This window comes from Athene cunicularia (assembly GCF_003259725.1).
Source record: "Athene cunicularia isolate RWA chromosome 5 unlocalized genomic scaffold, athCun1 chr5_part2, whole genome shotgun sequence".
Lineage (NCBI taxonomy): Eukaryota > Metazoa > Chordata > Aves > Strigiformes > Strigidae > Athene > Athene cunicularia.
In genome coordinates this window covers 9,107,779-9,133,708 of record NW_020799102.1, presented here as the reverse complement: position 1 = coordinate 9,133,708, position 25,930 = coordinate 9,107,779, and the positions used below count along the sequence as shown (strand labels likewise).

Below are 25,930 nucleotides of genomic sequence, written 5' to 3'. Positions count from 1 at the left end.
GGCATCCTGGCTTGTGTCAGCACTGGCGTGGCCAGCAGGGACAGGGAAGGGATCTGAGCCCTGGGCTCGGCACAGGTGAGGCCACATCTCGATGGGTGGGTTCAGTTTTGGGCCCCTCACCCCAAAAAGGCCATTGAATGACTCGAGCGTGGCCAGAGAAGGGCAACGGAGCTGGGGCAGGGTCTGGAGCACAGGTCTGCTGGGGAGTGGCTGAGGGAACTGGGGGGGTTTAGTCTGGAGAAGAGGAGGCTGAGGGGAGACCTCCTGGCCCTCTGCAACTCCCTGCCAGGAGGGGGCAGAGAGGGGGGATGAGTCTCTGGAGCCAAGGAGCCAGCGCCAGGCCCCGAGGGAATGGCCTCAAGCTGCCCAGGGCAGGGTCAGGCTGGCTCTGAGGAAGGATTTCTGTGCAGAAGGGGCTGTTGGGCGTTGGAATGGGCTGCCCAGGGCAGGGGGGGGAGTCCCCATCCCTGGAGGTGTTGAAGAGCCGGGTTGACCCAGCACTGAGGGACCTGGTGGAGTTGGGAATGGTCAGTGCTGGGTTAGCAGTTGGACTGGATGATCTTCAAGGTCCTTTCCAACCTAGTTGATTTTGTGATTCAGAGGTCAATTGTTTTGTCCACTTTTGTTTATATCCTGCTCCCCAGCCCATTGGGTGCTGCTTTAGCCCTGCCTTTGTTAAAGCTAGAGGAGAGTAACTCTGTGAAAGCCCAGGTAAAGTGTCAGAGCAGGCACCTGTCCTTATATCCAACACACTCCAAGGGCCAGAACCCGTGTCACACTTTGGAGATTCACACTGACAGCTTTGCTTTGCTAGCTCACAAGGACTTCTCTACAGTGCTAAAATATAGACCATGAGGGAGACAAAACCCTTCCACAGAAAGCAGCAGAATTAAATCTTCCAGGAACAGAAAAGCAGCCTTCCTCAAAATCTGTGCATGAAAACCAACACAAATCAAACCCAGACCCCCTGAAGCCAACACCCACTTTGTAGGTTTATCCCCTGGATGGCTGGTGCTTTAGCTTCAGGACTGGGAACACTGGTGCCCTGTCTTCCACCATCCTACCTTAGCAGCGTGGCTCCCAGGCCCTTGTAGAGTCCCGCGATGCCTTTGCTCCGCAGCAGCTCCCTCGTTATCTGTGTTGCTGTGGGGCGCCTTTCCACCGCCGGCTCGGCCGCCCCCGCCCCAGAGGAAGAGGAGAGCTGGGCCTGTGCTGCCATCAGCTTCTTCTGCGCCGCTGGCGAGGAGCAGAGAGAGCACTGGTCTGCAAGAGGCTCAACAGCAGTCTCTCGCTGCCCGGTGCCACGGGACAAGGAGGAAGAGGCAGATCTCCACATGCACCAAACCACGCAGCCCAAGGCCAGCCGGGTGCCCTGCAAGCTTTTGCTCCCAGTCTGGCATCTCCCTCAGCATGAGAGGTCTCAGCGTGTCCCAGTGCCGGAGCTGGCTGTGCCACAGCACAACGCTGTCTGCTGCACTCTCCTGCCGACTAGGTTTTACCTAAGCAGAAGCAGCCTGTCACACACGACCTCCACAGCGCGGAGAAAAGGAGATGCTGTGAGCAGGCAGCTGTCAGTACGTAGCTTCCAGCTATGCCCCCGAGCCCCTGGCAGAACAAACTAACAATACTCATAAACAAGAGAGGTTCAAAAGTTCTGTTCTTTGCATCCTTCCCCTGAAAGCAATCATTAACCTGGGGAGCTCCTCAGCCACATTTGTGTTTTCTCCCAGCCTTTCCAAACTGCTGCATTTCTGCTCTTTGGCCAGAAGATGGAGAGCACATCAACCCGTAGGCAAGCCTTTGGCTGCCACCAGCACACCACAGAGAACAATCTGTTTACAGCAGTGAAAACCTCTTCTGAACCCTCAAACCATGGATTAATTCCCTCAAAACATTTTAAAATAATACGCACAAAGAGGATAAGGTCTGCATTAAAACCAGCAAAGACAGGAAAGAAAAAGTAAATCCATGATTATTCAAGAATGCCAAGTCAAAGGAGAGATTAAAGGGCAAATTGGCCCATTTTCCAGGAGCCATAAACGTGGTATCTAAGTGTCATGCAGAGCTCCTGGGGAATGAGGTCATAACCTGGGCTGATCTCTGGAAGAGATTAAGGCAATAGCAAACAGCCTTTCCCCCCAGAGTCTCCATGGCAGACTCTGGTCTCCCTTCTCACCAGGAATACCCCACAGTGTTTCAGCCAAAAGGCTCACTCCCTCCTGCCTCTGCCTGCCAGCTCCTGCCCACAGCCTCAAGAGCCTGATCCTAAACCTCTTCCAAAGTCAGTGTACTGGGAAAATTTTATTTACTCTCAATAGAGACAGCTGCTGCTTTTGTCAGGGGGGAGAGAGAGAGAGAGGGAAGACAAGTCATTTGGAAAGGATGTATCCCTTGGGAAGCTGTTAGGGAGGTGCTACAGAGGGGCAGAAGAGAGAGAACAGACACCAGAAAACATGGAGATGGAGGAAGCACCACAGGAAAAGCACTGGAGGATGTTAATCCCTTCCTGGGTTCACAGTAACTAACAAGTTTTAAACACTCACAAGCTAACCACCCAGTCATCTCCTGTCTGTCTCTACCAGCAGCATTTGCTGTTTCACTTGCCAAGCCTATTGCTTTGAGCAAAAATAACCCATCACCCTTTGTAACTGCAACCTCTGCTAAGCCAAGTGAGCAAAGTGTGGGCAGAAATGAGCTGGGAAGATGAGAAACTTCTGCTACAGCCTGAGATACCTCTGCCTTGGGAGAGCAGGGAGAAAGAAAAGGGTTTTCTCTGCTCATTCCCTCCCTTGCTGCCTTGACAGCTCAGTCCCAGCCCCCCCCGCCGCCCGCTGGCTCAGCACACAGGGAAGGGAAGCCCACGTACCAATTCGCCCTGCATCCTGCAGCTGGATTTTGAGCATCTCCATGGGAGTGGTGACAATCACCTGGCAGGTACCCGCACCGCAGCCTGCCAGCATCTCCCTCAGCAGCGTCAGCTTTTTCCTGCCCAAAGAAAAGAGAGGAAAAAAAGTCATTCAGAGGAGGTGGCCTGTCTGGGGCAGCTGGGTGCAGGGGCTTAGGCACCCCTCTGACCCTGGGGATTACAGAAGAGGCAGCCTGGGGGGCGGGAGAACCTGCTAGGCTTGACAGTTCAGCATAGCCCAGGCCTAGTATCTCTGCCAGCATCACCTGAACTGGAGAAGAGACCCGTTTTGGCCCCAGAAATAGAACATTCAGAAAATGCCACAAGCCCAGGCAGAACTGCCTCAGACGGGAGCACACAATGCTCTCCATCCCCAGACAGAGAGTTGCAGTCCTCTTCCAGCCTGGCATTGCCCCCAGTCAGGGCATAGCCTTCAGAAAGGGTATTGCCCCAGAGGGCAGCGGAGGACCTGAGCATTAATGGGGATAAGCAGCTTTCCTTCTGCCAGCATAGTCCTTTAAACAACATTATCATCCCCACACACAAACAAACAGAGACCACAGGGAAAGCAAAGAGGGAAAGTATTCCAGTTGCTGCTTTGGAGTTCTCCAACAAAAGCAAAACAAACAGTGAACATGAGAATCAGGGAGGCAGTTCCCCTGAGATTAGGGAGTCTCTTCACCTCACCAGCCTTTCCAAACCTGAAAAAGTAGCCTTCACACTAAACTGGTCCTGCCCAAGGGACAAGGGACAGGATAGACCTCTAGCACTCCAGCTCTGCGCACCCTCTGCGCTAGGGAGCAGGGATTACCTGCGACATGTTTCTGCCTAACAAAATGCAGCGTTATGTAACTCCCTCCATCCCAAAGCCACGAAACAGCCCAGCTAAGACTAACAAGAGGAACTCATGATGCAAATGCTCAGAAAGCCTCACATTTCAGAAACTGATGAGTTTTCACCCTGTAAAAAAAAATATCTTACCACTTGGCACCAGAAAACACTGACTTGATTAAAAAAAGAAGTGCCTCTGATCTGCTCTCTTTCTAAAAGGGAAAAAATATATATATAAAAATCCCACAGCCAGAGGGAAACAGATTCCTCTTTTTCCCATTTTAAATGCAAGTACTATTTTTACTCCCCCCAGCCCTGCTCCTGCAGCAATACTTCATCTTAACCTATTCAGTGTGAATCTCCATACTACAGCAAAAGCAGTCACACAATGATACGCCCTATTCCCTTGCAAAACCAAGCCATACTCCCTTGCTGAGGGTTTACACACACACATACACACACAGCACAGCTGTGGCACTGTGGGCTGGCAAAGAAGTTTCGATGCCAACCCTATAGGAAAGGGAGGGGAGATGCACCGTAACCCTGCTGGCCCACCACGTCAGCTGGGCTGATTGCTCCACCTCCCATCTTCTCCAGGGAGGATATCAGAGCAGGGGATTAGAGGCACAGAGCCACAGCAGAGATTACCAGCGACTAAATATAGAAATCTCCTGCGAGGCTGAAGGGAGGAACATTTCACGGTCTCCCCTTTCCAAATTCCAAATTCATAGATGAGAAGCTGCAAAAAACAATCCCTCCCATGGAGTTACCCACACAGGTGTCGAAGTGTGCGCAGCAAGATTCCTGAAGGCATACAGGGATCAGGGGGTGCCAATCCAGAGGTCCCTCCTGACACCTGGAGGTGCCCAACTTGTGCCCCTTGGGCAGCCTGAAGCATAGCACCAGTCTCCACAGCCCCCAGCCCTCCCCAGGAGGAATCAAATCACCTGCCAGTCTCCCTCTACGGCACAGCAGAGCATCCCTCACTTCAGCAAGAGCCCTGGAGCATCCTTGGAGTCCACGTCTCCTGGCTTTCATGCAGGGTGACCGTTTTGATACCCAGTTCAAGAGATCAGGAATATGTGCCCTGTGTGTTCATCTGTAGACCATTATTCCAGCCAACAAAAGCCAATTAAACTCCATGGAGCTCTGCCAGTATGACCCCATGAAGGGTTTATGTGCACAGGTGTATTTCAGAGATGTCAAACAGGTACATCAAAAGCATCTAGAACAAGGGCTTTCAGCTTTCGGTTTGTATATCCTTGGAACTGGGAGGAGTCCAAGAAAAAAAGCAGCCTAAGAGAAGCAAATCTTTTGTTAGGAGGTTTAAAATTTGCCATACAGGGCTCAAACTTCCTCTGCAGAAGCCTCACCAGTCTGCACATAAAAGGAGTTGGAAAATGGTTCATCTCTAGATGACAAAGGGGTTTAAATATTTAAGGCACCACAAGCCTTATCCCCAGTGGTTTAAAACCCAGCACATCTCAGCTAACTTCAAAAGCTGCAACACCAGCAAGGATCCATCTTTTATCACAGCAAGAGGGTGTTAAATATAACATATACACAATAGCCCCAAATTCTGCACTGGCAGAAACCAGTCATTTCACTTTTTCAACTGAAATGCAATTAATTAGTGACAAATCAACAATGTCAAATGGGAAAGGGAGAAGATTCATGCTTGATCTAAATCAGAGTTTCAAACTAGAGCTGAAAGAAAGTAAAAAAGCAGGAACTAGTGGTTTATGGAGGGCTTTTCAAGAGCAACACATCAGTCCAAATTTAGGATCTCGGAAAGCACTGGTATATTGATGTCACATGGGAGCAGAGTAGGATTTTTTTCAAGTTTCTTAAAAACCTTGACTGTGTAGGAGTTGACTGTGCTTGGGCAGGGAACCAAAGACAAGTCGTCTTTGACCTAAGGAAACATCCATACAAAGCCATATCTCATGTGCTGGGGTTTTTGGTAGCAGGGGAGGGGGCTACAGCAGTGGCCCCTGTGAGAAGCTCGAAGCTCCCCCAGCTCCAGGTCAGACCCACCTCTGGCCAAGGTCGAGGCAATTAGTGATGGTGGCTGTGTCTCTGCAACAACGTATTTAAGAAGGGGAACCTGAGAGGGGGTTGGGGAACTTTGAGGATGAGTTACAAGGACACTTAAGCAAACACTGAGGTCAGTGGAAGGAAGGAGGCAGCAGTGGGAGGAGGTACCCCCCATATCCTGTGGCTAGATGGCAGGGGCACCCCTCTGACACCCATGGAGGTCACCAGGGGAGCAGAGACTCACCTGCAGCCTGTGGGGGACCCCTGGGACTCTGTGGGGAGAAGCAGCCCCCGCAGTTGTAGTTTGGCACTGGGAGGACTGCAACACATGGAGGTGACCCACGCCGGAGCATCTCAAGCAGAATGTACCCCGTTGGGAGGAGTCACGAAGGAGAGAGTTTGTGGGGGACTGTCTCCTGTGAGAGGGACACACATGGAGCAGGGAAAGAATGCAGAGGAGTGCTGCCCCCCTCCCTTGCAGGAAGAAGCAGCAGACTGACTGCACCGCCATCCCCTGCCCCTGCACTGCTGGAGGGGAGGAAGCAGAAATATTGGGAAAAAAATGAGCCCTGGAAGAAGGAAGGGGTGGGGGGAGGCATTTTTCAGATATGGTAATGCTTCTCACTGTCCCATTCTGTCTGTTAAGTGTCATTATCGTTAGTGTTTTGAATTAAAGTGATATCCTTTTTCTTCCTCTAACAAGCCTGTCTTTTGCCTGTGACTGTTAAATGGGTAACTTCTCTCTGTCCTTACCTCCATTCCTAAACCTCTGGATTCTCCTTCCCAGCACTGAGGGGAATGGATGAGTGAACGGCTGTGTGGTGCTCAGTTGCCCTCTGGGGCTCAAACCATGACAGATTCTATTTGCTACTCAAGAGGCTACTGTCCCCAGCTTGGACATCATCTTCCTCACTCATAAAACTGCCTCTGGTCTGTCAACCCAATAGATTGTAGAAAGCTCCTCAAGAGTTTCAAACCAAAAGAGCCAGTTGCTTTCAAACAATTTAAATAGTGGGTCATTGATATGGATGAGGAGACCAACACACAGGGTTTGTCCTTCAGAAGGAGGGCAACCTGTCTGCCACAGCCACATGGGAATGTGCACACAAACTGCCTGTCAGTCCCTTTAACCCAACCCTTGATTTTCCAAGGGGGAACAAGCAGCTATTGCAACCGCACTTCAGAAAAGCTGGAGCTATGATGCTGGGAAACGTAAAAGCAAGAAAGTTTCCATTACAACTTCCCTTCTTGCTTCTAGTGCCAGCTGAAAAATGCCTCATACAAGCAAAACAAAGCACTGGGACAGGATAGATCCACCTCAAAGTAACGCCACTAGATTAAATGTTGCTCTGGCAGACGTTACTCCAGGTATGGCACAACCTACCTCTGTGTTGCGTGTTTGGACTAAGTCAAGAGGAAGGTGACTGTGCCTGCACCCATTACAGCAGGTCTGCCCTAGCAGGAGATCCCAAGTGGTTTGTTCCAATATGAATGTCTGTGAAACTGAACAATGAACAAGGCAACACGTCTGGGCATGCTGAACACGGACACAACCTGCGTTTTGTCCCAAAGCATGTGCTTGGAATGGAGACAAGTGCAATGCTCCTCTCATGGGTGTATTCTGTGGCTAAACAGCCTGTCTCTAGCTCTTTCTAGATTAACAGCTGAAAGTGCATTTACTTTCTCCTGACCTTTGATGTCTACAGCTTCAAACCACTGTAATTCCCTGAGCCTCTCTGTGCTAAATAAGAGACACCTCCCCACCCACCCTGCAATACCTATCCCTGAATAGGCCCAGTGAGATTTATCGGATCTTAACTGGCTCTTTCTCTAGGGGAAGGGCTAGATTTCCACACCTACAAGTCCCAGTGGGTTGGATGAGGGTTATCTGCATTAAGGAAGTGGCTGGACATCCAGTGGATAACTACAGGAGAGGCTGCCTTGGCCCAGCCTGGAGAAAGACCAAAGCTGTGTGCAAGGTGACAGAGAGCTCAAGCACCAGGACTGGCAGCAGCATCCCTCCTTCCTGAATCAAGAGCCTAACTTTACAGCTTGTCTATGAGTATTCTGCAGCTCAAGGATCAGCCAGGCTACTCAATGGCTATGTAAACAGATGCCACAGAAGAGACAGTCTGAGTATTTTAGGAGAGCCTGAAAGAGGAGCAGATGAAGGAAGGAGCCCTGGGGAGACATCAGCTAGGAAGGCAATGGAGAACAAGCTCTAGTCTCCCCATCTGCATGGGAGAGAAGGAAGAGTGCCTTGCCTGTCTCAGGATTACAGTTGGCTATTTCTCTTCTCTTCTCCGAGCAAAGCTACAAGGCAGGGGGAAAAAGAAAGGAAGAACATTTGCTGGAATCAGCAAAACAACAATTAACGCAAACGTGCTGGTCTTCCTAGGAATCCAAGCTGCTAAGTCAGCAGATTGCCAGCCTTTGCTCCAGAACAGCAAACAAAATGAAGGTCAAGATTAAAGAGGACAGGAGGTGTAAGGGAATAACACACCTTGAAGAATAGCAGGAAACTCCTCCAGGGACACCAGAGAGTTTTTATGAGCAAGAAATTACTCTTATAAAAAGCCACGAGACACTTTTTACCACAGCCATGGCAGAGTAATATTTAACCAAGAACCTGAAAAACAAACAACAGAACCTGGCAAACACATGCCAAACACAACAGCTTCTTGGCACTCAATGCTTTAGAGATAAACATGAAACCTTGTAGGACACTTTAAAGGGACTGGGTTTTATGAAGTGCTTAACACCCAAATTCCAAGAGAACTTAAAGGCAATACTTACATCTATCAAAGAGGCCTCACACACTGAGCACCCAAAAATCAACAGTGTACTTTAAATGCACGCTGCTGTACTACTGATTTAAATCACTTACTTTTAGCCTCATGCCCAAGTGCTTCACACTTAGGTGCTTCACTTAGCCCTAGTGACTCCTCACATCCTCTGCTCTGGACAATGAAGCTGCTGGTATTTTAACAGCAACTGTGAGATTATGGGTCTCTCAAGACACCCAGCTTCAGAAATCCAGAGGGGGAGAAAAAAAAAAAAATCCCAGTTTCCAGCAACCTGAAGGTTGGAAGTTTTTCCTTTCTCTCGTGTGCTGTCTTCCCCAGCCATATGGTCCATGCAGCAGAGAGTGCCACAGGAACAAGGACCTGCCTGAACACTTTTCTGTGGGTCACCTCTTCTACTTGTCCTGGGAACTGCAGAGGCCCACGGGCCAAAACAGGACAATGTTTGATCCTTACTGCCTTTCTCAAGCAGGGTCACAGGGTGCCCTTCAGGGTTTTTCAGTACCTTGGTCTTCCTCCTTTCCTCCATGGCATAGCAAGGGGGTTTCCAGCACTCACACAACTCACCCAGGCCTCCCTTGTTCCTAAATAACCAGCTTAGTAGTTTTGTTTCCTCATGAAACAAGAAGCTGTAGCAGTAGGCTGTCACAATGGTCTCGATGTCAAAACAGAAACAGGCAAAGGAGCAGAAATCAAATCCTCTAGTCTGTGAGCACACATCCTTCCTGCACCAAAAGGAGAGGGGAAGCATCATCATACTGGCAGGAGCGCCCCCAGGGACAGACATCTCCAGACTCAGGGAGATAGGTGCACCCACAAGGGCACGAGGTCCTGCGTGAGGTCCTGCTGCCCCACTACTCTACCTCCAGCAGCATCCAAGAGCACAGCCAGGGAAAAGGGAGTCTAGCACAAATCCGCAGTGATACATCCCCAAAATACTCTTCCAGCAATTTGCAGCCAGGAGCTTCCTACACTACAGGTGGTGTTTTCAGTCTGGCCTTTCAAAAACAGGCTTTATGCCACTTTTTTTCCCTAGCAGTTTAAAAGGAAGATCATTTCAACACTAAGTTTTTCAAAGGATAAAAAAAAAAAAATAACGCACACAAAAAGCTGTTGTGTAACTTGAGGGTATTTTGGGGGTTATGATGGATTTGGCACGCTGTCTCTGGTCCACACATGTTTCTTCCACTTGCACACGGAGGACACAGCATATTTTAATCAGCAAATTCTGACAGAACATGAACATTTTATCAGACAACATATTTCATGCAACACATTTCAAGCAAGAGAAAGTGCTAGAAGCTTCACAACAAAGGCATTCAATGTCAAAAAGGTCTACAAGACTTGGGCAGCTCTGAGTCAGAAAAGCACCAGACTACTTTCTGGGATGCTGGCCTAAGAGCACAGTGTGCTATGACTGCATAGCAGGAAGTCTGGCTTGTGCATAAAGGATTTTGGTGGAGCTGAATCTTGGTGGCTCACCATGCAAAAACAGACCCCTGCCTTAACCTGAGCCTAACTCCCTCAGCTGCACTTTACACCATGTAACATCTTGACTGCTGCAATTACATAACCAGAAATGAAACAACATTGACACGTCAGTCAGGTTGAGTCTTCACCTTTCTAACCCTGGGCTGTTTTGTTGTTTATACCTAGGCTTTGACTGGAGTTGTGAAATAGGTGGCCCAGCCTTGCACTGTGCTAGCAGGTATGTACCCTGTTTTTCCCTGGGTAGGAGAGGCATTTGGATTCCAGCACTGCTAATCCTGCCCTGTCTTACAAAGACAACTGGGGAGGAGGGGACAGACATAACTCAAGGGAGAAAACCTGCAGACTGCAAACAGCTTGGAAAGAGGGAGCAAGAACAAGGCAAACCCTCGAGGGGTTCGTGACTCAATGAAACAGCCCCTCGCCATCACTCCTATTTGCCACACATGCTACACATGGGAAAAGCTCCTGTGAACTGCCAAAGGCAAGGCAGCATGCAACGACTGCAGCACGGCCAGTCACAACCCCATCCCCAGGCTGGGATGTCCCTAGCATGGAGGAAAAGAATTCCACAGTAGCAGCTGCCCTGCAATTTCTAAGGGTCCTTATCCTTCCTGGTAATGTCCTGGCCTTTTCCATCACATCCCACTCCCATGTCCTAAGCAAGGTCACAGCATGCACCAGACCTTCCAGCTAGATCCCAGGTTCATAGCCTATACCAGTCACAGCCAACTTGCAAGGCATCTTCTTTCCCACCACATCTTGGAGTGACGTTTCTAGTTACAAACACCTTAAACCATCTATCATAGCACTATCAAGGCTCTGCCCCTCTGTCCAGCTCACGCTGGCTATTGTCACGAGCAGAGCTTACCAGATATCATTCACTCAAGCCCCCCATGATGGTTGGATATGAGATGAGTGACCCTGACTCCACATGCTGCCTAGCTCTTGTCACCTAACTGTGGCCCAACCTCTCCTTTCTCTAAATTAAAAATGCTTCAGGTCAAGACACAAAGGCTCCCCACTACCTGAGTGGTATTACTCTCCTGCTCCAGGTCACTGTACTGCCAGGCCCATCAGTGTATGTGTTCTAGGAGAACAGGGTGTCTTATTCTTGGCAAAACTCTCAAGCTCTTAACCAAGCACTGCACATCATCCATCTCACGTGTGGATCAGCGGGAGCCCAGAAATCAAACTGGCAAAGGTCTGGGTGAAGACCTCAGCTGCTCATGGAAACGGCTGCATCCCACTTACCCAAACACCTACTCGAAGCCTGCCACAGCACTGAGAGGCAGACACGCACATTTGTCCCTGAGGAATCCTTTACCTCTCATGGTGCAGGACATCTACTGACAGGCATGTACCGTTCTAACGGCTGAAACATCACAGCAGTGATTGCTGTCAGAGAACACCAAATATGTTGCAATGCTGTCTGATTTCTTCCACAGGCCAGTCTCTCAGTGGTGGTACAAGGCATGGCAGCTTGACACCCTTTCATCGTCCCCGTACAACCTACTAAGCCCCCACTTCACAGGCAGTGGCAAAGAGCCAGCTGTGCTCCTCCTGTCTGCTGCAGTACGCCAGGGCCTGCCGTGGTGTCTGCCCCAGGATCAGACCCACCACTTGGTAGAAGCGAGGAGCAACGAGGACATCATTACCTCCCACTGTCTGAGCAGAGCACAGAAAAGAGACACTATTTGAAGAGACCAAAAATCACAAACAGCTGCAAGCCGATGAGTCACACAGACGTATGGTAGCTGCTACTTTAAAACACTCTAGAACAAAAATATGAAGTACATAAAAAAAAAAAAAAGATCCTCAACCTGTGTCAGTCCACAATCTCCACTGAAGTTGTTGAGCCACTGATCTGCAGCAGTCAAGACTGACATGGTACGTTATAGGAAGTTGTTAAACCAAGTAATCATGGCAGAGCTTTGCATTTTCAGTGAGGCACCACCACATCACTGCTGAAGGGAAAAGCCAGGGTAATATCCCAAGCAGGCTATTTTCTACCTACTGTCACTGAGGACTGGAGACAGTGACCTTCACTGGCTGCCTCTGGAGAAAGGTCTTGGTCTGAAGGGAGACACAAGGGTTCTCCAAATGGCAAGGGAAACATCTTTAAACATTCAGGGTCCAGCCCCTCTCAGTGACTCAGCTAGCATCTTTTACTCACATTTAATTCACATGAACCAACCCCCACTTGCAAACTAAAGAGACAATTTTATTCATTCAGCATTTATTTGCAGGTCAGCTGCTGGACTACGTTGCAAGTACTCCCTGTCAATTCAGACTCACCACCTCTCTAAAACTATTTTCAGGCTACAAAAGGACAAGAGGAATGCTAAGTTTGGGGTCTACAGAAGTTGACTTGCCATCCATTCAAGCCAGAAAGACCTTAACAGCATCCAATAGGATGCCAAAGACAAGCGACCCCCCAGCAGCTGTTTAAGCACAGTGATCAGTGCCATTGGTTCCTCTCAAGTATTTTGCCTACAAATTCTGGATCTGCTAACCTTGGCTTAGATCTGGGACTATTTTTAGAAGCTTGAATAAAAAGAAGTCATCCAGTGGAGTGCTTTTCACTTCCCATTATAGACATTACATCCTTAGCCCAAATGTAATCACCGGCCAAGCTGTTCAAGGTCAACTCATATTTCAGTCATCACATCACCCTGTTCTACCTTTGCACTGACATCTCACCAGACTTGTCCCAAGGGCTGCTGTCTTTTAAGTTGAAGACAAAAGGTCTGCACCTCCTACTCACCCATCTTTGGAGAGGTGATGCCGGAAGAAGTCATTGGCTGCCAGTTTGATAGCCTTTTCTGGTGTCACTAGAGTCAGGTTCACTGCAGCCCCTGGGCAAGGAAAAGAGGAAAAGGCCATTGGAGAATGAGAATAAAGGAATCGTTAACTGGATACTTCAGGAACGTGTTGTAACTCCTGCTCAAAACCAAGGACTGACAAAGGAGAGCTCCCAAGCCACCAAAGGGGCTTAGAAACACGTAACACCAATGGAAATTAATAGGATTTCTGTCTCTCAACACATTGGGCTTTCAATACATCCCCTGATGTGTTCCTACTCCACTTCCAATAGGTTTTTGCAATTTCTTTAGCTTCACTACTACCTCCCACCCTGCATACATGCATCCTCTTCTCTCATCCAAGGATGTATTCCTATGAATCCAGAAGGATGCAGATCAGACCTTCAAGAAAGTACAAGTTGGATTAATAACCAGTCCCAACCTCTTTGCAAATATATTTTGTGATGCTGAGAAGCAAAAGCCCCCTGCCCCTCATTCTCACTAGCGTCCCTGCCCCACCACGACCAAAAGCAGAGCAGCTTGCTTACCAGGCAGCCCAGAAAAGGCAGAACCTGAAAGGCCTGGAGGCTGGTTGAAGTCAACTGGCTCATCCACACACAAGTCAGCCAGCCCTAGACCAACCCTTGTGCCTTCTCTCGTATATCACCACTGGGTGTCACCCTCAGAACAGCCACTGTTGAAGTGGCTTTTTGTCCCCCACAAGCCACAGGGTGCAGAAATTCCCCTCTGAGCACCACTGTGGCAAGGCTTGCTGGGAGACCTGGGATGTAAACAAGCCTTGGCTCCCCCACCACCCGCTGGAGTGCCCCTTTGTCAGGAGCAACAAACAGCAAATCCCCACATTGTGCCTGCCACAATGAACGGTCTGCATGGCCTGGCCAGCTGCTGGGGGCCATGGACACTGGCTTTAGTGCAGCACAGTGGCTGCGAGGCAGCTTTCAAGCTACCCTGGGGGAAATGGGATGAGGGGAGGGCCAGTCCCTTCTGAGCATACTAGATTTTGCACCATTAGATTCATGCTGCAGAATATTCTCCTCCCTTTAAATCTTATGGCTCAAAAAATCCTCCAGTGGATGACTGAAAGCTCTCCTTGCCTGCCCTGAAGCACACTGAGCTTCAAGTCCTCCAGAGGAGCTTCACTTGAGACTTGCTAATGGCCTATGAACACCTTTGCAAAGAAAAACACAAATACTAGGGTATACCTTTTGCATTTATGCTTGCTGTAGAGATTTAAACAACTTGTCCCAAAGCTCTGTTTTCAAAAGAGAAGCAGAGAAGCCTGCACACCCACTAGGCTCCAAAGACCTGGTGAGGTTTTCAGTCTGAACACAATTTGACAGGAGCTATCAGGGCTCAACACACCTAAAGAAAGGCAACTCAATCCTCTGTTCCTCAGGATGGACTCCCCTCCCTCCAAAAATTATTAAAAAACTCCTAAATTAGACATGGAAAGACACAGGTTTAGAGGGACTTTCATCAGATGACAAAGCAAAGTCACAACTGGGACTTTTGGATCAATACAGCTGAGACCAGGACATAGGAATCCTTGACTCCACATCTTCTGCTCAGAGGACACATCTCTGTTACATGGAAAATGGCATCAGAAAAACAGACAGCCTTTGCAAACCATGTCCCCCCGCCTTGACTCTAGCATGTGACGAGAAGCCACACAGAGATGATCTTCATGCTCTACCTCCACTTTTTAATGCCAGTCATATCAGGATCTACGATGCAAATCCACACAGCCTGATTTTTAAGTGGAAGTGGTTACTCATGAAGCATTTCCTTGAATGCCAAGTTGAGGAAAACTTCAAGTCCACTCCTAATGGCTACAAAGTAAAATGCCTGTACATTACTGACACTCAGCATAAATAACCACTTCCTTGGAAAAACAGAGAAAGAAAAAAGAATAAACCCACTAGTCTAACACCAGTGCAAAGGGTTCACTGAAATAAAGAAAACAAAGTCCAAACCATCAAATAAAGAAGGTAAGGAAGAAGTATGCTCCCACATGCTGACTTCCTCCAGGAACCGAGAGGCTTTCACAGCAATTTCTCCTTCAATTGCAAATAAAGTAGAGGGTAAAAACACACAATAGAGATGAACCTGGGTTTTCTCCTCCATCTTTGATGTTTTCAGTAAAGCTGCTTAGCAGAGAAGGGATAATCCCTGTCCTCAATAATCCACAGCAGTTTCAATTCACTGGAGGAGGAGAAACTAGATACTTCAGCTGCTGGCTGGATGCTTTCCACAGTGCTTTCTACCTTTTCACAAAATCTCATAGCTCTTCAATTCTAGCTATGCCAATGACTATGTCCCTAATTAAAGCTAACCTCAGCCTATAGGCAACACTGCATGTACCAGAAGCAATGGCAGACAAACAAAATGCAAAAGTTGCAATCATTAAAAAATACAAAATATTTTGAAAAGAAGTACAGAAGCACTACAAAGAACAAAATCAAGTAGAGGCAAAACCAGATGTTTGCCAACTGAACTTGCAAGCATCCCTTTTCTCACTGAGCCTTTATATACCACCAGCAACCTACATAACGGGAGGATTGAGTCATCCCCAACGCAGCACTGGTGCACGTGGGACGTGTTATTAGCAGAGGCCAGGGAAGGCTGCCACACTACTCCAGCTGAACTGCAGCTTCCCTCCAAATGTCGTCAACAGCAAAGGGCACTTCCCCAGCCTGATCTAGGCCTTTGGCTCCCGCCAGCTAGGCTAAATGGATTGGGATTGCCTTACACATCACACAATTCACTATGGGCTACTCATACAGAGCAAGGACTGTCTCCCCACGGGCACCCCCTTAAAGCATCCTACAAGTTCAAGCACTGAGGAGCTCTGATTTACACATAAAGGAGACCTTAAGGGGGAATGGTTGTGCCCAAGCAGACCCTTTCTGCCATCAAACAGAGGCCCAGTGCCCTGCAAGGGACTCCTCCATGGGGCACAGCAGCTGCCACTTTAGCACATTAACATATAATCCTCCCAACGTCAGCTTAAAGGCTGAAAATAAGAGCTTGTGAGTCATACAGCAACTTCTGCGGGAGAACTGGGACAGATGGAGGGAGAAGGAACCAATCCCACCATCTGATTTCCATCTTCCCCTGTCTGCAAGGCTGAGTTGTCTCTTTACCTTCCTCCCAGAAAAGTACTCACATTCTTCACAAATCTTGGATGCATTTTAGCTGCCCATTCTCTCCCCAGGATGAAGGGAAGGGCTGCTAATGTCAGCTCACAGAACTGTGGCACAGAGACCAGGACTGCTGTACTTGGAGGACTCACCTTTGCATTCTGGCCATGCTCAAATATCTATGAATTTCTGGAAAGAGCTGGAGCTGTTCACAAAAGCCCTCTCCAAACCCACCTCCCCATTTAATAGTCAGAGGTGACAGGTAAATTCAAGCCATAATCAGCTCCCTGAATAGAGGGGGTACAGGGTTAGTGGGACATGGACCAAGCTGACCAGACTCATTATGGCTGGGAAAAGCTAGAGCTATGCAAAACCCTCTGCACCCTTTGAGATTTCTGCTTGAGAGTGAAAAGTGGCCTGGAGATGCACATCCCCTCCACCACCCTACACCTTAGAGGTCTCTCCCAAAAGCCGTGATGGGTCCTACAGTCTTCCCTCTAAGTTTCTAGAACAGCTTCTTCCTTCTGCTCCCCAGAAAGTGGGCTGTAAATATGCAGTGGCGGGCTAAGTTAATGCAGGCTCTGTTCCTGGCTAGGAACACAGAAGCAGCCAGTTTCTGGGAAAAATCAAGGGGGAACGAATCACTGCTAGCGCTGAAGATGGAGCTTGCCAGGGTTCCTCGGGGTTATTTGTCTTGTTGCCTGCTCCCAGGAAAGCCGGCGCAAAGCAGCCAATCCATCCCCAGCATCAGCCCCACTCCCCCGAAACGCCCACCAGTAAGTTGGGCAAGAGCTGCTGCCTCAGCAGGCAGTGCCTGCTCCCAGGCCGGCCGGCTGCAGCGCCTGCCTTTCCTCAGGAGCTAGGGAAGTGGCAAGAGACCCTACTGCTGCCAACAGCAAGGTGCCAGCATCTCCAGACTCCCACTTGAGAAAAAAAACAAACAAAAACAAACAACACACCCCCCCCCAAAAAAAACCCAACAGAACAAGGACTCACTTAATCAGAGCAGTACTTTAATCAGGCTTTATCAGTGAATGAGTGCCACAAAGAATGCTATCTGAACACCTCAGAGATAAGAACTGCATATTCAGGCAGTTGAATACCAGTACATAATATGAACCAGAGTTCAGCATTGGCTAAGCCAGCTGGACTGTGCTGAAAGCAAAGAAGGTATTCCACATTTTCCGCTTCTATGAGTAAAGTCAGAATTTGGCCTGCCATTCCTCTCTCCTCAAAATCTTTAAAATCTTTCAAGGATTTTGTGTTTAAATTAGAAAAGGTATAAAGTTAACTGAGGAACTCACTGCTGCAACAGATAGCCTAAGCCAAGGAGCCAGGAGATTTCTAGCAGCTTAGCACACAACAACCAAACAGCTGAAGCTCTACCATGAGCCAAACTCTGATTTTCTTACCACCCCAAGGGAGTTTTTCTGGTGGCAAGTTATTTTTTCAATTTAATTTTTTTTTTTTTTTTAAAATCACAGCTTGTCTTAATACTTGAACAAAGCACTCAGGCATGCTCGAGATACAGCTAGTTTTGGAGATGAGCTACCAACCAGATGGGACAGCAGGCCTGACCACGTTGGTGGTGGGCTTTGATGTAAATTCAATCATCAGCCACAAAGTAAGAGATTTCAAGAGGTTTGCTACTACCCCCTGACAAATCTTAGTTTGCCCAAGCTAGGAAACACACTGTCCTGAAACAGCAGCTTCACTGAAACTGCCAGTAAAGATGGAACGTCAGTAAATGGTAAGGTTTAACACCAAAACAACCATGAGGAGGGCTCAAGCACTCAATGGAAGAGAGCTGAGCAGACTCCTGGTGTGGGGGAGTTTATTTTCAGAAACAGCTGCATCTTTCAACATCTTAGGATACTGCTAGGTTATTGCTTTATAAGCCAGAGAATATGGCCTTTTCCTCCCACTTACACACCAGTGCTCCCAACGCAAAAGCTGCACCGTGCCCGAGTCAGCTTTGCTTACCTCTGTACATGCCAAAGTAGCCTTCCGACCGAATTGTTTTAATGAGGCAGTCAGACCTGCAAACAAAATGGAGAGAGAGATAAATCACGGCAGCTCAAAGGTGGGCGAGAGCAGAGAAAAACAAAACAAATCTCTTGGAGTGGTTTTCATTTACGATCTGTCAGCAAAACCCTGAGCCGAGAAGGGAACCGTGTCAGCTGCTGAATGTGCCATTGTTCAGGCCTGAGTCCAATTTCAGCCCCTAATTCACAGGGGCTTTGAAACCCCCGGCTCACCCCGCACGCGCTGTCTGCTTTCTAGAAACACAAAAGGGAAAAGTGTCACTGCGAGGGCTGTTTACCCAGGGTCCCCTGTGGCAAACATGCATGAGATGCTCTAACAAGCCGATCCCCATGCACCTCCTTTTAAATCCAGCTCTGGAAGGGAAATAAGGGGGGGGGGAGCAAAACCCCCAATGCTGACTTGCTTGACTTACTCCATGTAATTTGACACAAGCCACACAAACGCTAGATGACCCGAACGCTCAGTCAACTGTGACCTCCCACACAGATTAAGGCACTTATTTTTAACACAATGGGCCCTACAGCAGGCAGCGAGCCTCAGGCTCTCACCCTGGGGAGAGCGTGACAGGGTGCACAGAGGTCTGCTCCACTGGGAAAACTGTCATCTTCTTTGTTTTAATTACATTTACTGCAAACGGGAAAACTGTGCAGAGCGCTGTAATGGCTCAAAGGCACAGACTAACACCTAACAAACCCCGAGGGGCAGTTCAGGAAGGCAGCGCAGGTCCCCTGGCAGTTTCCCTCTCTGGACCACAGCTGCATGAAGCCCAGGCACTGGTTGAAGGTTGCTCTGGGGTCTTTGGGAAGGGACAGGTTGCTCTGGGGTCTTTGGGAAGGGACAGGACTGCTGTGGGCAGAGGGGAAGGGAGAGGTGCATGTGCATGTATGTATACATAATTAAGAAACAAAAAGCTCTTAAGCAGTAATAAGGGAAGCATAGCTGATGAAAACAAGAAGACATTTCTATGAGATTTGGCAACACAAGGATTTGGCTTCATCTCCGCTCTGTAGTAAAGTTGAGGTGGGAGAGAAGGAAATACAGAGTTCCCTCGAGGGTGTTATGGCCCTGCTCAGGTCAAGACTGTTCTAGGGTACCCCGAATTACTTGAAGAGCCCATCCTGCACTGCTGCCAGTTGCAGCAATGAGTTTCCCTCCCTTTCTGCTGGGACTCCCCACATCCTTTGGGATCTCATGCTTCACACACACCGCTCCAGCTCCTGCAACCCATCTCATTCTTGGGATCACAGAATCATTCAGGTTGGAAAAGCCCCTTGGGATCATCAAGTCCAACCCTCAGCCTAACTCTACAAAGTTCTCCCCTACCCCACATCCCCCCACAGCTCATCCAAATGGCCCTTAAACACACCTCCCTGGGCAGCCTATTCCACTCCCTGACCACTCTTTTGGTGAAACATTTTTTCCTCATGCCCAGCCTGACCCTCCCCTGTTGCAGTTTAAAGCCATTCCCCCTTGTTCTGTCACTAATCCCCTGTGAGCAGAGCCCAGCCCCAGCCTCTCTGAAATGTCCTGTCAGGAGCTGCAGAGAGGGATGAGGTCTCCCCTCGGCCTTCTCCTCCTCACACTGAACACTCCCAGCTCCTTCAAGGCTCCTCACAGAATTTATTCTCCAGGCCCTTCCCCAGCCTCGTTGTCCTCCTGTTCACTCGCTCCAGCACCTTGAGATCTGCTTATCCAACACATCTACAAGCCCCAGAAATCCTGGGCCACTTCTCTCCTATCCCACCACAACAAGATCTTCCACCACAATGCTCAAGGCAAGGCATTTTCCTCAAGCCAGTGCTGCTGCTCTGAACAACGTGGCAGAGAGGAGTAGGGGAAGAGCTGCTCCCGTCACGCTCACGCAGCCCCGCTGCCCCACTGTAAGGCACACACATCACTCCCAGCCCCTCGAGCTGCAGCAGAGCGAGATGGAGCCAAAACCATGCCCAGCTCCTTTCTCTCCCTGAAAAAAGGGAGCCAACAGCCAACTAAAATTATATATAACATACTTTGGGCAGCACAGCTCAAAAGGCCAGCTCTCTCCAGCCCTCAGGGCTGCTCCAAAGTGTCTTCAGCTCTTTCAACAGAAAGGTTCCCCCAATGCCAATGGTGTCTCGAGCTAAGCAGAAGCAAGGCATGCTGCCCAAGACAGCCAAACTTTTAAATGAACTTGCTGCCTTCCTGGGCATCCAGCAGACACCTTTGAGATCTGGTATTGATGGGCATATAGTATTTCCTGAAAATAAGCCCCTGTAACTGGGCAGCTCAGACAAGCCATTGCAAATCCCTAGCTAACGTAAGGGTGTCTCTGGAGACATGCTCCATGCATGGTAACAGCATCCTCTTAGTGCCTCTCCCTTGTTCCTAGGTAGGACACAGGACAGCCTGATGTTATCTACAGATGTGTCATCCCCATTACTTCCTTGTCCTTGCTGGCCCCTCAGCCCCCAAAAGACCCTTTCTCTTAGACCCAGCAGCCCAAGCTCACTTTCCCTACAGCTCCTACCAATGCCCAAGGAACACCTCCAGCATTACTCATTCACATCCAGGCTTTGTCACAGACTCTTAGGAGGAGCCAACTCAAACATACACGGTAAATCCTGTGCATTCCTTAACAGTGCCTCATCCCACAACTCCTGGCTACAGAGGAGATCTGCACTCAACTGCTGGAGGTTAAAACCCTCTCTCCTACTGAGCCCCCCTCCAGAGATGAGGTGTCCTGTCATGCACTCCCAAGGGGAGCCTACAAATCCTCCACCCTGCCCAAACTCCTGTCACTGTCACAGTCAGGGGGAAAAGGGATCCTCAGGGAGGAGAGCAATCCACAGCAGCAGCAGGACACAACAAAAAGGAGAGGCAAGGCAACACAGGAGGCTGCATCCTGCCTGCATGCCTGGGCACACAAATGCAGGGAGCAGAGAGCACTGTAACTGTTAAGGGAAGTGCCAGTCTGCTGTGGCACGCCAGAGCCCACAGCTTAAGCTCATGCACAGTTACATGTCATCAGCTAGAGCAAGGAGGCCCAGAAACTAAAGCCATCAATGTGCAGAGCGTTTCCTTCCTACTTTCCTTCTGCCTTAAGTTCTCTGGTCAGGAAAGAAGATAAGGCCTGACTCTGGTTCTTAGGATAAAGCGTCTTGTGCTGAGTGTGGTCACAGGTTGATCCCACAAAGGCAGTGCTCTAGGCTGGGAATGGGTGACTGCCACCTCTTTAGACACAGAGAAGGAAGGACCTCTGATATAAGAGTCAGGGAAACAGCAGAGAGGCAGAAATTCCCTCATGCACCTGACTGTGGCCGAGCAGAGAATCACACAGGACTCCTTCTGCTTTGGTCCTGAGCCCTGACAGCAGCGAGGGACCCAAACCAATGTGCTCCCTGCAGAGATCTCGCCTGCTGGGCTCAGCAGCCTCAACAGCTGCTTTATTTGCTCTAGCACAGCTTGGTTCAAGACTGTCCCCTGGCTTTCCTGGGCACAGCCCAGCTCCTAGAAATGCTGAACTCACCTGAAAGAGGTTAACAAAGTGGGAGGACTCCCTGCCAGAAGCCCCGGGGTGTGCTGCCTGTGCGGGGGGTACTCACATGCTGGTGTACATCCGCTGGCCATTCTGCTGGTTCTGCAGACGAGTTTTTGCTAGGTCAATGGGAAATACACAGGTGACCCCGATGAGCCCAGCTATCCCTCCATTGATCAGCTTAGCAGGTAAACTGTAAGGGGATGAGATGCAGAGAAACAGATGTCTTAGCACTGGGATAACGTCAGGGGAGGGAAAGAGAAAAGAATGGGGCTCTTTTGCACAACCAGAGTTAACACATCACTGTATGACAAGACTGTCCCCCCGCAGTGGGAAGGGAGCTCTGCCTCATGGCAAAGTTTGGCCCTTGCTGGACATACAAGGGAGGAGGGGAAAGCAGCACACAGCATCAGGATGAACCACTGATAAGCGAAATGGAGCCAAACAGCTAAAGCTAGGAGCAAGGGAAAACCCTCTCCCTCAGGACCCAAGGGTTTCTGTTCTCCCTAGAGGTGAAAAGACAGAGTGCTGGACCATCTACCATGTGGAGAGACTTCAGTTAGGGCCTGATGGCATCCGAGCCAGCAGGTTTACTGGCAAATGCTACTCAGCACCGCAATCAGATACACATCTAATGAGAGGTTCGTGACACATCAGCTACTACCGTCATGTGGGAACGAGCCCAGCAGAAGCGCCCAGCTGGCAGCCAAGGAGCAGACGGCTGCAGCTCCAGGAAACTGTTTCCAGACCCACTGCCTGGGGCGAGGGGAACACACACACACACCAACAGGCCGGTGAAACCACCGGACTGGCAGCCTGCACAGCCCCAGATGCAGAGACGTGAGCTCATACCTCTCGAGGAAATCAAAACCTGGCTGGCTGCATGCGCTTTCAAAACGCGGGGCTTCTGCTTGCCTGTTGTGTTCCCACAGGGAGTTCTTGCAAGTGGTGCTTAGTGAAAGTCAGAGCAGCTAAACATGGGATCCCAGCAAATTCAATTACCAAAAAAAAAAGTGTCCAGCACTTATATGCTCGATAAACCACTACACACAAAGGAAAGCTGTTTGAGTCGGCTCCATCCAATAAAGTGCAGGATATGGCTCCCTGAACACAGGATGTGTTGGACATTAAACTGACAGCTGACAGCAGTCCCAGACTGCACTGGCTGGGCCGGTGAGCTGAGCCTTCCCACAGGGGCAACGAGCACGCTGCCTTTCAGGACAGGGACATGACACTCTGGATGGGGGCACATGCAGCATTTCCCACTGGAAGCAGCAGTGGTGAGGCTGGCCATGGCGCGGCAGGGTGAAGCTCTGCAAACATGTTTCCCCCGCAGTGGCGTTGTGGAGCACTCTGCATCGAAGGGCAATTGCAGAGAGGATTGGTAAGCAGCCAGGCTGAACTAGCTGCCTCTCAGCTCCAAGCTGGAGAGAAAGGCAGGATATAGATACCCAGGGTTTCAACTTGAGGTCTCCCTGGGGGAAGCAGACAAAAGAGGGGTGGAAAACAAATGCTAAGCATGACCTTGGCACTCCAGGAAACTCCTTTCAGCCTCCACTCTCTTGCAGCCAGAGCTCCTTCCTCTGCAACACACACACTGGCTGGCACAGCTGGAAGAAGAGGTGCCAAGGATAGGCAGAAAGACCTGAGCTCAGTCCATATCCCCAAACAAGACAGTGCTGACCAAGATTAAATCAAGCACAGCATATTAGGAAGGCAGGCTAAAATCAGTGCATGAGCTCAGCACAGGGCCAGACTGCAAGATCTCACCAGCTCAAGATTCTCTTGCCTCGGGGATCTTTGCACCACAGTCTGGGAAGGGAAGTGATTTGCCTGCAAACTCCTACGCTCAACTTGTTCTCAGGACATGGGCAAACTTCAAAGAGTAAGCGTCACTCACTGGTGCTCTCCTTATTTAACCCACAGTCACACTGGAAGAGGAAGTTAGAGACCAGAGTGTTCAGATGGAGGCACCACTGGGAAGGAAGGTGTCTCAAAACAGGATCACATCAGCCTCCCCAAATACAGCTCCTGTCACTGCTGGCAAGTCACAGACTGCAATGCACAACCAGTATCCCTTTCCAGCCTCAGCACTGCCATCACTTCTCTAAGTGTCCCTGAAATGCCCAGGGCAGGCAGACACTTGCCTCTCAACTGTTCCAACAGTGAAATCATCACAGGGTTTATATCAGGTGGAGTGAGACACATATACGTGGCAAACATCTTGCCTGCTGGCACTATAAGCGCAAAAGATTCCCCAATTTCAGCACAGACCCCAGCCATAAAGGGGAATTGTTTGATGTGCCTGGGCAAGCCAAAAATTTGGGCAACATGGGCTGCAGAGAGCTTCTCACTCTCTTCGTGGGTGAGAAACCCTTGCTCAACACCCCCATCACGCCTAAATCCAACCATCCAGGTTCCCCCATGTGCACTGTGGAGGGAGACTAGTGCAGATGGACTGTGCAGCAGTATCTGGTGAGATGCTGAGATCAAGTTCCATGTGCAGTGCCGCAGGGATAGAAACCTCTGCTGTCGATTTTACTCTTTTGGTATCAATCTCGCTTGGCTGAGGGATGACAGATGCATGCTGCAAGGGAAGAGGGGTGCAGTAGATCCTCCAAGTTTAAACAGATCTCCTTGGCTTGGCTGCCTGTGACTGCTGACGACTTGTGGTCACATAGATGGGAGAGATGAGCTAAGTGGGAGAGGTGAGGGATTTGGGGCACAGAAAAGCACCTGAGACACAGGGCATTGCACCCGAATCAACAGCTTTTTCTCTCGCAAGACTAAGCCAACACACTTTTCACCTTGGTGCTCTCTGCTCTCTCGTGGGATGGGAATCCCCAGTGCCTGGTCTCTGTGTCCTATTTAGCTTCTGCACAGCTACTGCCTCTCACTACCTAAGTGCACAGGGCTTAGTGAAACAGGGACAACACAGCCTAGCATAAAGCCATTTGCTCAGGCTAACATAAGAAGGAATAGAAAGGCATCCTAGTTCTCCTAGTGCTTCTCCTCAGGCCTTTTAACTAGTCCCTGTAGCCAGCAAGCTCCTGTTCACAATGCCAAGAGCACATCAGAGGGGCTGGGGGAGATCTTGAAGGGCACACCTTGCCTTCTTTCAAAATACCAAGCTTCACATGGCCACAGACATCTGGTCCTTTTGCTCTGCTGCGGTTATCAGGGACATACACCCATCAGCCTCCAGGGAGGTAAATCTCAGTGACGGGTGTAAGAGAAGAGTGCTAAGTGCTCTCCAAATTGGGTAACTGATGACGGGCAAATCTAGACACATAAACACTCCACAATGGTGTCTTGTTATCAGCACAGCTCTGGGCTGTTTTCATTAGCAAAGGGCAGGCATGCAGGAAGATATCCTAATCATGGCAAACGCTAAGGGGCAGCCCTCTTTCTGTAGCATTCAGGCATTGCCAAGTCCTGGCCTCCTGTCACCAGGTTTTATTCACTCACTGACCCCTCCTGTCCTGAGCTGGTAAACTGGAGAAGCAGATGTTAGAAGAGGACCAAGACCCCACAGGAATCCCACAGCATCGTTGGAGTCGTTTATCTGCGGCAACTTCACAAGCAGCAGAAAGTTAAACCCACATGCAGTACTGTGCAGAACTATCCAACACAGCTCTTAGGAAGCTCAGGGTACAACTGTATCTTTCCAGATCCAGATTCATTTTCAGGGAGGACTCAAATCCAGCCTTTGCATATGCCAGGACCAATGCTCTTAAGTTCCTGCTGTGCACTTAAATGTCATTAATTATTGTTGGTACTTCATGTTCCTGCAATCACTCAAGCATTGACTGGCTTTAGAAGAAGGGCACAAGACTGCATCTGTGTGGACTTTCTAAAGACAAGCACTGCATCCTTGGCTGGTCAAGGAAGTGGCTTTGCTGTCAGCAAGCTGAAATCAACAGGTCAAGCTGACCTTTGAAAGAGGTAGAAACCAAGTCATGCAGGGTAAAAAGCAGAGGGCAGAAAGAAAAAGGCAGTGAGGAAAAAAGACCTGAAGAAAGCAGAAGTGTGTCAGCATGGCAAAGACAGAAAATAAAAGAATGTTGAAAACAAGTAAGAAAGGAGCAGATCAGGAATCGGAACTGTTTAAGGCCAAAGAAGATGATCAGGTGATCTCTGTATCACAAAAGAGATTAAGGTTTAAAATCTTTAACAGAAAAATCTAAAGCACAACCAACAACTCAAAAATTTTTTAGAAACGTTACCTGATTTGTTTATCAGCCATTTAATTCAAACTTGATTTGTTAGGAAATGAATCTGTTTCTTCAAATCGTTCCTTGATTTCTTTTTCAGTCACGTCTTTTTCACTTCAGTTTCTC

At 49.2% G+C, this 25,930-nt stretch overlaps 1 protein-coding gene across 1 annotated transcript in view; it reads right to left on the bottom strand.

The window, feature by feature from the left end:
- Positions 1-25,930, bottom strand: part of SLC25A22 (solute carrier family 25 member 22) — a 27,615-nt gene extending 1,685 nt beyond the window's left edge. Inside the window, exons 1-6 of the mRNA XM_026850186.1 lie at positions 25,817-25,930; positions 21,658-21,783; positions 18,014-18,069; positions 12,833-12,923; positions 2,867-2,985; positions 1,064-1,236 (exon numbers count right to left, since the gene is read on the bottom strand). Coding sequence (XP_026705987.1) covers positions 1,064-1,236; positions 2,867-2,985; positions 12,833-12,923; positions 18,014-18,069; positions 21,658-21,783; positions 25,817-25,836 — 585 coding nt within the window. The 5' untranslated portion in view covers positions 25,837-25,930. The remainder of the gene's footprint in view (positions 1-1,063; positions 1,237-2,866; positions 2,986-12,832; positions 12,924-18,013; positions 18,070-21,657; positions 21,784-25,816) is intronic.